A 12532-nucleotide genomic window follows, 5' to 3' on the forward strand; every position below is an offset into this window, starting at 1 on the left:
AAAATAATGGTGATGAATAGTCGGGGTTATCTTCATAATGGAGATAAATAGTGAGAACTAATTATATTTGTAATTTATGTAGTAAAAATCTAAAGTAACAGGATTTTACAACACTCTCCTTGATGTCCAGTAATAGATAAAGTGTCTCTGTGTTTTGTTAAATCTTACTAGAAAAAATTATGCGAAAAAAAAAGTACACATAAATTTTAATACACATTGATTATTGCCTTGTTAAAAATCTTATCAGATAACCCAATGGAACAAAATTTTAAGTAAGGAAAAAAGTACGACGCTATTTTACTCCTCCAGATAAAAGCATCATTTTATATTTCAAACACGACGAATATCAATCTTGTACACATTCTATTGAAGATTCTAGAAAATATTCTTCTTCAAAAGTTTTATTTCATACTTTATTTTTAGGTACACATGAAAAGCACTACAAATTATTAATATTTTCATTTTTGAAATATCTTTAAAGTGTTATAAGTAAAATATAGATTGATACACCAACCATAGAATGCACTAAACTTAAGGTTTATAAGAATATTAAGTTTTAATCCTCCTATTAAGGCCAATGGAGAGGCGCCATGCATCAAGAAGAGGTTCAGGCAACAAAGAAGCAAACAACCATTGAAGTGAATGTGGCCAGTAAGGCATACTCCTCCAACCATATCCTATTTGTGCTACTGCTGCTTTTGCATACTTCTTTGGGGATGGACTGAACAATGATGATTTCTCTATGCTTGCAACTCTTGAAGTCATCTTCGTTTTAACATATAATGGTACCTACCTCCATCATATTTTGGTTAATGTTATTTTACATAAAGTGTAGTTCTTGTTTGGACATGCAATATGGAATCATAATTTGAAATTAGATGATTTGAAGTTGAAATTTGTTTGCACGTGCAATTTAAATTTTTTATGTTGGTATTTTTCTCATAAACATGAAAACCTCACAAGTTGTAAATACTATCAAAATTTTCTCAATTCTTGTACAATCTTACCAAATGAGAAAAATCATAATTCATACACAAGATATCGGAATATCCTTAGGTGTCACATTGACAATTACATATCTCCATGTTCCTTTTATAAATAAATGTTTCTGATTGCGTACGAACTTTCAAATATACATAATTTATAAAGATCTATGAGTCAACAATAGTAGTAACTAGTTATTTCTTAATATAATTGTTTCAGACATGGTACAGACAATATCTTCGTGATGTGCATGAATGTTTTTTGTAAAATTTTAAATAATAGTTTTTCTTAACAAAATATAAATAAAGTTATGTTTAAAGTTTCACATTTAAAAAAAAATTAGAATCTCAAATCATGTTTTTTTTTGTTGTTGAGAATTTGAGATTTGAAATCATAATTTCAAATATAATCCCAAATAACATATCCAAACGCTAATTTGAAATCATGATCTTATACCGCATGTCCAAATGGAAGCTAATATGTTAATCGCTTGAATTACGTACGAATCATATAGATAATAGTAGAGAAAAATTCTAAAATAATAATTTAAAAGTTGTCTAATAGAGAAAAATTGGTAATTCTATGCGTAATTGCAGACATAAATATGGTCAAGTTAATTCTAATAATGAAAGTTAAATAATTTTAGCGTATAAAAAGATATTTAAAGTGATGCTCCTGTTTTTAAATATACTAAATTTAAACTAATTACAACTAAAAAAGTGGAGATATGAGTTAGCAAGTACCTGACACTGCACATCTATACCATGGTGTTTGTATTCAAGGAATAAGCATCTTGACAACTGATCGATATACCTGTAATTAATATTTTTATTCAGTTTTAATTAATATGATAATACATCATAATTAATATGGAATTACAAGAATTTCATGCAATTTGCATATTTATTTAGGATTGGATGTATCAAATATGTATACTGTACTAGGTAAAATTTGACTTAAGGTATGTACAAGCCTGAAGAGAGGACATATGGGTGGCACACCTCTCGAAGTAACAAGGAATCGACAATAACCATCATTCGAAGTACTGTTCTTAGGACCAAAAGGAGATTGTGTACAAAACCAATTCAATCGGGTTCATACTTCACTGGCGTGGATATAAGGACAAATGGACAAAGGGTCAGGAAAGGCAGCTGTTATAATACCCCGTAAATTCTACACTTAAAGATCTGAATTATTCCACGTAAGCGTATCAATTTAGAGCGGGTGATATTCTACTTGTTTATATGTGTAAGGTCTATTTTCAAGTATAGAAAGTGTATTGGATGTGGTTTAGATTCACAAGAAAACTTTAGCATTAAGTCGAATTCAAAGTCTTCCTATCGGCTAAATGTTTTAGCATAAGTTCATGCAAGGGTCAATTCAAATGATCATATATCTTAGAATATAAAGATTTATGCAACGCACTGTTAGGATCACAAAATAATTAGGTGTCATGCGGAAGCTAGCAAAGCAAACCTCGAAAGACCATGAGTAAGAAGAAAAATGAGAAATATACCAAACAACACAAACATTTAACCTGGTTTAGTCAACCAACCTACATCCACAAGAGGAGATGAGCAATCCACTATAAATATGAAAGTACAAAATATCTCGAGAGAAATAACCTCACACAATTCACTCGGAACAAAAAGAGGTTTACACAAGTGTTACGTTAACACTTGTGTCTCACTGTTTTCCCCCCTACACAAAACTCTTAAAGCCCTCTAAGACTACATTGTGAATGTTACTATGTTAGAAGGAATAAACCTCTATTAATAGAGTCATAAATGTTTTCCTATAAGAAAAAGGCCTAGCCAAATATGAAGACATTGTATTTTCCTTTTAGGAAAAGGAAAATTTAATTATACTAGGAAAGTCAGGGCAAACACCCAACTCGCACTTATCAAATTAAAGGTCTATAAGTCTTCTTTCCAACGTCACTGACCATTCATCAATTCGAGTTTGTAATAAAAAGTTATGACTATTTTACCAGAGATACTCTCACTAGAGATTTCAGGACTTGAATTTTACGGATTCAAACTACTGGTCTTGGTTCAATCCACGGACTTTTGAATTGAACTCGTGAAATGAACTTCAACAACTTGATTTTCAGCCTGATTTTCATGAATTCAAATCACGGATCATAAATTGAGCTCATGGAATGAATTTTTGAGACTTCAATTTTTAGCCTGAATTCCACGAATGGGGTATACGAGCCCGTATATCAAACCATAGGCCGTAGATTTTTCTCGTGAAAAGTTTCAACATCTTTTTAGTCCGAATTGTTTTAATCTTTTCTCATCATTTAGCCTCCTAGACTATATCGTTTTGACTATTCCAAAGGAGAATATTAAGCCTAAACTACTCTTAATCCCTCATTCCCTCAGAAAAAACATTGATACTTAGCAAAAACATTAGAGAACAAGGGACCCTTCCTCTTCAAAGCAAGAAAATTAAACTAGGATTCTTCATCACCATCAAACTTCAAGTTCAAAGATTCTATCAAGATTTTTCCTTTCAGGTATGTGGGATTTTATTAATGAGTATCCTTTCAGCCATTAAGTCCCAAAGTTAACTCTGTCTTTCAGTTCTTCCTCATGTATAGTCAGCTACAAAAGAATGTTTTCTCATATAATTCAGCAATGTTTTCTCATATAATTCAGTATCTTTATATAGGTATATTTCGTGAACCCTTAGAATATGAAAATTTATGCCTTTGGACTTGTGTTGCTTAATTGCATATTCTATACAGGATATAGAAATTTGTCATGACTAGTTGTAATCTTCGGAGGCTATGAACACTCAATCCCCTGATACTATATAAATTTACAGTTTTATGCTCAAGTCTTTTAGTTCCACATGTTTAAAAATGCTTTTCAATAAAACCTCTATCATCCAGTCTAAAATTTCAATATTATTGAAATATAGTTTATCAACATAATTCGGTTGCGGGTGTACATAGGTCACTTTGGTTTGATTTTTCTTTAAAAAATAATTAAATAATTATACCGATTTATTAAATTTATAAACCAAATCAAATTAACATCAAGCTGGTTTTTCGATTTCAGTTTAGTCAGTTCTTTCGATTTTTTCATTTTTTTTCATTTTTTTTTTACAATTATATGGTGATTGAAAAAGATACCAAATTAAAGAGGTTATTCTCTTGATCGTGTAACTTAATGTAGCACTTGAAGTTTCCAATTAAAGAGGTGTCGGATACCATTGGCAGATGAGTGTGATTATATTGTTAAAGACATTTTCAAGATATTTGAACAAATTAAAGGGAAAATTTCAAAAACAGTAAACATTAGTCCTTAAATAGGACTCTTTAACTATAGTTTCACTAATTATAATTCTCAACTACACTTTGTTTGCTACACCTGTGTATGTTTGCACTTTTTCGTAGATTTCAGAGGAAAAAATACAAAAACAAACTGATTTGTATCAAAATGAATACATGTTAGAAGGAGATCGAGATCAAGAGAGGAAGGAGTGAGGATGGTATAATTTGTATCTATTTTGTATTTATTTAATGCATAATTGTTTTGTATTCAATATCAATTATATTTGAAATATAAGGAATACAACTATATTCATCCTTCTTTGATTAAATACAATTGCTACATAATACATTTTAAATATTTTTTTTAAAATTTACGAATTTATATTTAATTTTTAATGTATTTTCACAAATGAATTGAGGGAGTGAAGGGGTTTGCAGAATTTGTGCAAAGCCTGCCGTTTGCGTGCAGCAAGCCAACTAAAACCTAGAGGACCACCATTAAGGCATGTGCCACTGGCGCAGATAAAGAGGACCACCATTAAGTGCTACATTTTGACTTTCGGAGGACCACTCATCCAACTATACAATTTTTTTTAAAAAAAGTTTTATAATTTAAACTTAAAAATATATGTAATATATCAAAATATTTTTGAAGTGATGTCGGATGTAAAGAATATACTAAATATAAAAATAACATTTTCCTTAAAACAAATTAAAAAGAAAAATAATACAAATAATTAAAATGCATTTGTTATGTGCAAAAAATGACTTTTTTTTTAGTATTATACTACTCCCTCGGATTCATTTTAGATGACCCTATATCAAAAAATAAATATTTTATTTTATTTATTCATTTAACAAAACAAGATAATTTTATTACTTTTTTCTTATACTATTCTAGTATTTAATAACTATATAAATAAGCAATAGTCAAATTTAGAGATCGAAAATATGATTAATAATTTAATTTAATAAAATATATTTCTAATTAAAAAAAATTTAAATGGTGTAACAAGTCATCATGGGTCAAGCAAGGGCGGTTGTACAGGCTAAAAAAATAAGGCAATTGTCTTAAGACCTCAAATATGAATGATCTCCCTTTTTTTAAAAGCAATACGTTATAGATATTTATTTTTTACAAAAAAATATTGAGTATTATTTGTAGAAAATGTAAGCTTTTGATATAAGAGAAAAAAATTAAAACATATTTGATAAATCTAAAATATTATGTCTCAAAAAATATTAAAAGATTTGACTATAATAAACTTCATCATTCTTTTTGAAAAAATTAAGACCTTCATGGATTCTAAGTATTATGAGGAAATAGTAGTTTAAGACCATAATTTATTATTTTTAAAAAAAATTATACTAAATTAAGATCAGACAAACAAATGGTACTGAACTGAGTATTAAGCTTTTGTTTGATAACAAAAATAGCACTCTTAATTATATGCCTATCGATATTTATAAAAATTACGAGTTCTAAAGGTTTTTTTTCTTTCTTTCTAAACACCGTCAAATATCATTAAATAAATTATAGGAGTGGTGTTGTAATATCTCAGAAATATAAATAAATATATACTTCCAAATAACGAAAATTGCAATTATATTTTATAGTAATATTTCATGTAATATCTAAATATAGTAAATTCTATTAAAAGGTTCAAAATTAATATCCATGTTTATCATATTGAAAGCTTAGGGGTAGTATGATAGTTGGTTAGATTTATGCAAATATTTGTAATGTAGGATTAGTTATAAGTGAATTTAGTAATATTCTATGCAGGTATTAGTTATGTAGAGATTAATTATTCATATATTAGTTATTCATGTTCATCCTGCATAAAATAATACATAAATTCTCTCATAACTTATACATATATTAATTATGCGGGTTTATAAATTATAAATCAAGCATCGTATTAATTTTATACATGAACAAATTATTTTCTATCTACCTATCAAACATCATATAAAATATGAAAAAGGATAAAAAAAAATGCTCTTAAACTATGTGAAATGAACAAAAAAAGCCTCGGTTGAAAGTTTGGTCCAAAAATGCCATTTTTATTACTTGGGTTATAAATGTTCTTTTTTCAAATAAATATATAATTACTTTTCTTTTTAAACACATTTTTTTCATAATGATAATTTTTTTAATTAGAAAACGTTTATCCGACTTCAATTCAAAAAATATTAAGAAATAAAAGTATTTTCTATTTTATTAAATTTTTTTAATTGCTATTCTAAATGAAAATTATTGACAAGGAAGCTATAATTTTGTATATATATATATAATCTATATTATCAGTTAAAAAGGTACATAGAGTTATTCTATTTTAATTGTTAAAATGAGATTAAGATGAAAATAATTATTTTCTACTTATTTATTTGTTAAAGTAATTTTAAAAGAAAAGAAATAAAAATAGAATTCTTTAAAAGTAATACTTTTATCGAAATGCGCTCAAATTAATATTCTATGCCCTCATAGTAACTATCCTCATTAATTTTCTTTTAGATAACAATAAAAATTTTCTAATAAAATAGAAAATATTTTTTTTCAAATTGAAGTAGGATAAACATTTCTAATTAAGAAAAATCATCATTAGAAAAATAATGCGTTTAAAAAGAAAAGAAATAATATATTTATTTGAAAAAAAAAGTATTTTTCCCCATTAAGTAACAATAAAAGCATTTTTGAATTAAATTATTAAAAATAATAATATTTTTAGATCAAATTATCAATTGAAGACATTTTTATTCATGTCACCTAATTTAAAAATATCTTAAAACTTTTTCGGTATAAAATATGCAGAAACTAATAGATAGATAACTAGTTTCTTATTATGTAACACTACCAAACGACCCTTAAAAGTTTAACTAAAGAATTGATGAGGGCGGCGGAAAGGCTGTGGTTTAAATGTGGCAGTTCATGTGTGTGGTCCTATAGAAAAGATTAAAAAAAAAAGAGACTAGAACTAAATTTTTTAATTTTTTTTATCCCATGTTTCATATTGAACTCTACTTAATCGAACTCGCATTGAAAAGTTTTTAATTGAAGGTAAAGTATTTCCTAACAAAGGCTACTTTATATCTAAAGAGAGCTCAAATTCGAAATCACTAATTAAAAACAAAAAATTCCTTAGCGCTCCACCACAATCCTGACGGATTTAGATGCAAAAACCTTTATCAAGCATTAATTGGATTAAGGTAAATACCTTTACCTTTGTCCATAAAACACGAAGAAGAGGCACTCATAATAGGATAAAAGCAAAACAAGTACTATACCTCAAATCTTACTCCCCCCCTTCCCAAAAAAAGTACAGTACGTACTAGCTAGTTCAAACGTGGAATTACTTGAACACTCAATTTTTGCTCCTTTTGAAGATATTGTTGTTTCATTGAGTTTGTGTCGAATGTTTTGAAACTTAATTTGTGTGTGGCTGAAGAACTGTACTATCCAAATGTGTAGAAATTGAGCAAATTATGAACCTTTTAACTTCATGTGAAATCTGAAAATCTTGTCCCATAAAAACTAGGAATCGTCCCTTTGATATCGAGTCGCCATAATATGAATAGGGAAATTCAAACAATGAAGATACAGAATGTATATAAGGTGTATGCTTCATTTGAAAGAATAACAAGGGAAAGGGGATTAGGAAACAAGTTTATTGGGCTGGACACAATTATATTGAGAGTAATTTTTAATTGGGGATAAAAATATATTCATATAAGCGTCACATAAAATAATAAGGACGGGGACATAAGAGTTAGCAGTTTAAGAATAAATATATACCTAAAATTGAATGATAAAAGCAAATATATCAAAAAGTATAATAAAGAATAAATATAATTTTTTCTCAAGCAAATATGAATCTTTACCGTTGAGAATTTAGGGGTCGTTTGGTTGGGAACAAGTTATTTTATGATTAATTATTTTGGAATAAGTTATTCTAAGATAAATTATTCCACCATGTATATGAGAAAATTTATCTCACCACTAAGGTATAAATGGTGGAATAAATAATTTCAGGACTATCCAATACCTCCAACCAAACGCAAAATACATAATCCTAAATTATTATACCTTATACCTCATACCAAATGACTCCTTAATGTTTAAATAAAAAAATTGACGGAGAGGGATTTCGGTGGTTGGGGGTTAAGTCGTTAGATGGTTCAAGAATAGAAAGAGACGCAACATTCTAAATGTGACAGATATGGTCCTTCAAAAGTATCATATATATAGTAGGGGTGGATATAAGGGGTCTGAGGGTGTTTATTAAATTCCTTCGATAGAAAATTAAATGTATAGATAAAATATTTTATATATATATTTGGAGATTAAATCTCCTAAACACAAAATTATAGATTGATTTAATAATTTAGGGGTTCAAAAATCAAATTGAGAACTTAAGTTAAATTCCAAGCATGTTGTCCCTCCCATCCCAAAATAATTAAATGTATTTTTAGAGTATGACATATTCCCTTAAAAAGTTACAGTCCGTTTGAATGAGTTTATAATTTATAATTTACAAATCAAAAAAAATATGTTGAAACTTTTAATTTATTTTTGTTATTTTTATCTTAAAAATAAATGTTTAAAAATATTTTTTTTTATTTTATTCAAACATTACAAAAATATTTTAAAAATTTTTGACTTAAAATACCTAAAATAAGTCAATTTAAACACGCTCTTAATTAATGACATTAATTAAGAGTAATTCCTCAATATTATCTTTTTGCTTCTTCACATACTCTTCTTAAAGCTAGAGATAGTTGAAAAGCTCATTACAGAATTTTTTTTTTTTTTAAAATAATCAATATATTTTTTTGACTTACAAAAAATTATTCATTTTAAATCATGTAGAAAAGAAAAGAGGAGTTTAGAAGCAAAATAGATCTATCAAGCTTCAATTGTATTTAGGTAAATATCTCCACCTTTTTCTATAAAACACCAAGCAGAGGCACTAATTAACTATGAACTAATTAAATTTTTGATCTATCAACCTCCAAATCCTATTATATCAGCACATGGCCAAAAAGAAAATGAGAAGTAATAAATACTTCTTCCATTCATTTTTATTTATTCACTATTTTAAAAATAAATTTATATTTTTATTTGTCACTTTCAAAGTATCACAAAAAGACAACTAATTTTTTTCCATATTTTAAACATATTAATTACTTATTCTTCAAATTGTTTTTCAACAACAGGTCGACATACCTACTTGAGTAGCTTGAGGGTATATCTGTAATTGTTTTGATGGTTTTTTCATTTTAATTTGTTTGTCTTATTTTTATTTTTTTTATATATTTAAAAATTGCAAAAAATAGTATAAATCATGATAATTTGCAGCTTAAAATATTTTAAAAAACATTAAAAAAATTCTATTGATTCTTGAAATTAATCTATCGGTGTCACATAAAATGGATCAAAAGGAGTAACATGTATTATTTAATTTGGAAACTACGTAAAAATCTTTGTAAATCTCAATGATTAACAACATTTAATTGACTCTTGAAAGTCTATATGTGCTACATACATTGGGACAAAGGGAGAAATATATATTATTTCAAAATTACGTAAAAAGAAATACTATAAATCACTATAATTAACAACTTAAAAATATTTAAAAGACATATAAAAAGCTCGATTGACTCTCGAATTACTGCTGCATAAATAGGGATAAATGAATAACATATATTATTTGAAAATAATGTAAAAGTAATATAGATTATAATAATTAAAAAATTTAAAATTTTATCGATGCCGCATAAATTGAGACAAGAAAAGTAACATATATTATTTTAAAATTGCATAAAAGTACTATAACTCATAATAATTAACGGTTTAAAATATCTAAAAATTATATTAAAATTTAATTGACTCTCTAAATTCTATCTATGTGATAAAAATTGAGACAAAAAAAATAACAGATATTAAACCCGTGCTAACAAGGACACATGTGTCTAGTACTATACCTAAATGGCTAACTATGGATAATTTAAACCATGCACTGGCCTATGTACAATTCATAAAGGAATCTAATTAATATTGGTAAATTAATAATTAAAACGAGTCCACTTCTAATATCATGTCAAAAAGTTATGACCTCAAATCTAATATTAGAATTCAGATAGAGTACATATTCCATCAATCAATGGGTAAGAAATAAAATTTACATGTCTCACCGTTTCTATTTACTTATTTTAGTTTGACTGATTAGAACAGAAAGTGACATTTTTTTTATAAAAAAATATATTAAAAAGAAAATAAGAGAAATAAATTATAACCAATGGAGAATTATGAGCTATGATGTTATTGTGTGTATTAAAATCTTGAATTCTCAAGTTTTCTTTGCCAATAGACCAATTAATGGTGCTCTATCAGAAACAAAATTCAGTTGCTACAACTCCATGTCGGAGCACTCCTAAGACTTGGTGAGCTAGGTTGTTCTGACTAAAGAAGAAAAGGACAGCCCGGTGCACTAAAGCTCCCGCTATGCGCGCAGGATCCGGGAAAGGGCCCGACCACAAGGGTCTATTGTACGCAGCCTTACCTTGCATTTCTGCCAGAGACTGTTTCCAGGCTTGAACCCGTGACCTCCTAGTCACATGGCAGCAACTTTACCAGTTACTCCAAGGCTCCCCTTCTTCCGACTAAAGAAGATTGGAGATATATGTTAGTTCACATGACATGCATGAAAAGAAATTAAATGGAAAGAAGAAGGACTCACGCTTTAGTTGCAGCATAGATGGAGAAAAGAGGATGAGAAGGTACAACAATGGAGGCACCAGACCCAATATTCACTATGGCACCCTTTCTTTTACGTATCATTCCCGGTAAAACCGTCTTTGTCACTAAGGTAGTACCTATTGAAGATATAATTAAATAAATAAACATATATTTTTCTCTCATCGATCACTTTAAACTTCTAAATTAAATGACCACAAAATTCATGAATAGCATATCAGAAAATTTAAGAGATTTTAGAGTCGACTCTTACTGCCCCCTATTTATCAAAATGATTTTTCAAACCATGAAAAATGAATCATGCTTCCACATGAAGGGAACCACACTGGAAAGTAACTTTTAATTCAAACTCATGAAAAAAAAACGTTTACGTATAAAAATATATATTTAAAACTTACTTGCTAATTAAAAGTGTGATGTATATAATTTATTTAAGCAGTTAGATAAGATGGTCACACAATTCAGTACCTTCCAAATTTACTTTGACAATATTTTTCCATATATTCTCATCCACCTCATGAAAAAACATGGCTCCTGGATAGGTGACACCAACATTGTTAATTAAAACACCTATGTCCAATCCTTCAATTTCCCTTTTCATTTCTTGAATCCCTTTAGTAACAATATCACTAGAGAAGTCTACAACAATAATCTTGATTTTGGTGTTTGGATTTTGAGCTTGGATTTCATTAGCGACTTGTTGTAGTTTGTTTAAATTTCTTGCTACTAATATTAGGTTGAGACCTTTGTTGGCAAGTTGAAAAGCAAAAGCTTTTCCAATTCCATCAGTTGAGCCAGTGATGAGTGCCCAAGAGCCATAGGATTGGATAAGATTCTTTGGAGTTCTCAAAAATGTGATGAAGATCCATTTGAGAAAAACAATGGAGTTTTTTAAGAAGGAGATGAATCCAATGAAGGAGAGAAGAAGAACAAAGAGAGGTTGAGTTTTGAGGTGATTCATGATTGTTGAAAGCATCTTCTTGATTGTTGGAGAGGAATGCTTCTCAAATGGCTTATCCCCTATATATATATGTGGTTTTTGATGAGTGGGTTACCCTATCATGCATTTAATAATTTAGTTAAGACTGAGATTTATTTTCACAACAGAAGAGAAGTTGTAGTTAGGAGACTATATATAGATAGAGGAGGAGTCAAGATTTCAGTTTTATGCGTTCCGAATTTTTAAAGTGTTAACTTTAAGTGTTAATAACTGAGTCCTAAACTTAATATTCATACATAATTTATAAATTTTTTAAATAAAAATATACTATTTCAACAAAAGCTAATGAGTTCGACCAAATCTTCACTCGAATTTCTAATTCACCCCTGACTATTCCATTGCAAAAGTGGATCTTCAACAAGCACAAGAATCTTCATAAAGTAAATGACTTTCCTTTGTCAAAGATTTAGATATCCTTGTGAAGATGCAGACCTTTGTTTTCTTTAATTAACCCCAATTTTAACACTATGGTGGAATAAACCTATTTTTTCTTAAAAAATAAATATTG

General features: G+C 28.1%; 1 protein-coding gene across 1 annotated transcript; it reads right to left on the minus strand.

Moving 5' to 3' along the window:
* Positions 1-306: 306 nt before the first annotated feature.
* On the minus strand, positions 307-12095 carry LOC129875830 (very-long-chain 3-oxoacyl-CoA reductase-like protein At1g24470). Its single transcript, XM_055951057.1, has 4 exons — positions 11493-12095; positions 11008-11143; positions 1728-1797; positions 307-789 (listed from the first exon to the last, which is right to left on the minus strand). The coding sequence occupies exons 1-4, from the start codon at positions 11998-12000 to the stop codon at positions 550-552; spliced, it is 954 nt and encodes a 317-aa protein (XP_055807032.1). The 5' UTR covers positions 12001-12095; the 3' UTR covers positions 307-549.
* Between the last annotated feature and the right edge of the window lie 437 nt (positions 12096-12532).

This window comes from Solanum dulcamara, chromosome 2 (genome assembly GCF_947179165.1).
Source record: "Solanum dulcamara chromosome 2, daSolDulc1.2, whole genome shotgun sequence".
Taxonomy (NCBI): domain Eukaryota; kingdom Viridiplantae; phylum Streptophyta; class Magnoliopsida; order Solanales; family Solanaceae; genus Solanum; species Solanum dulcamara.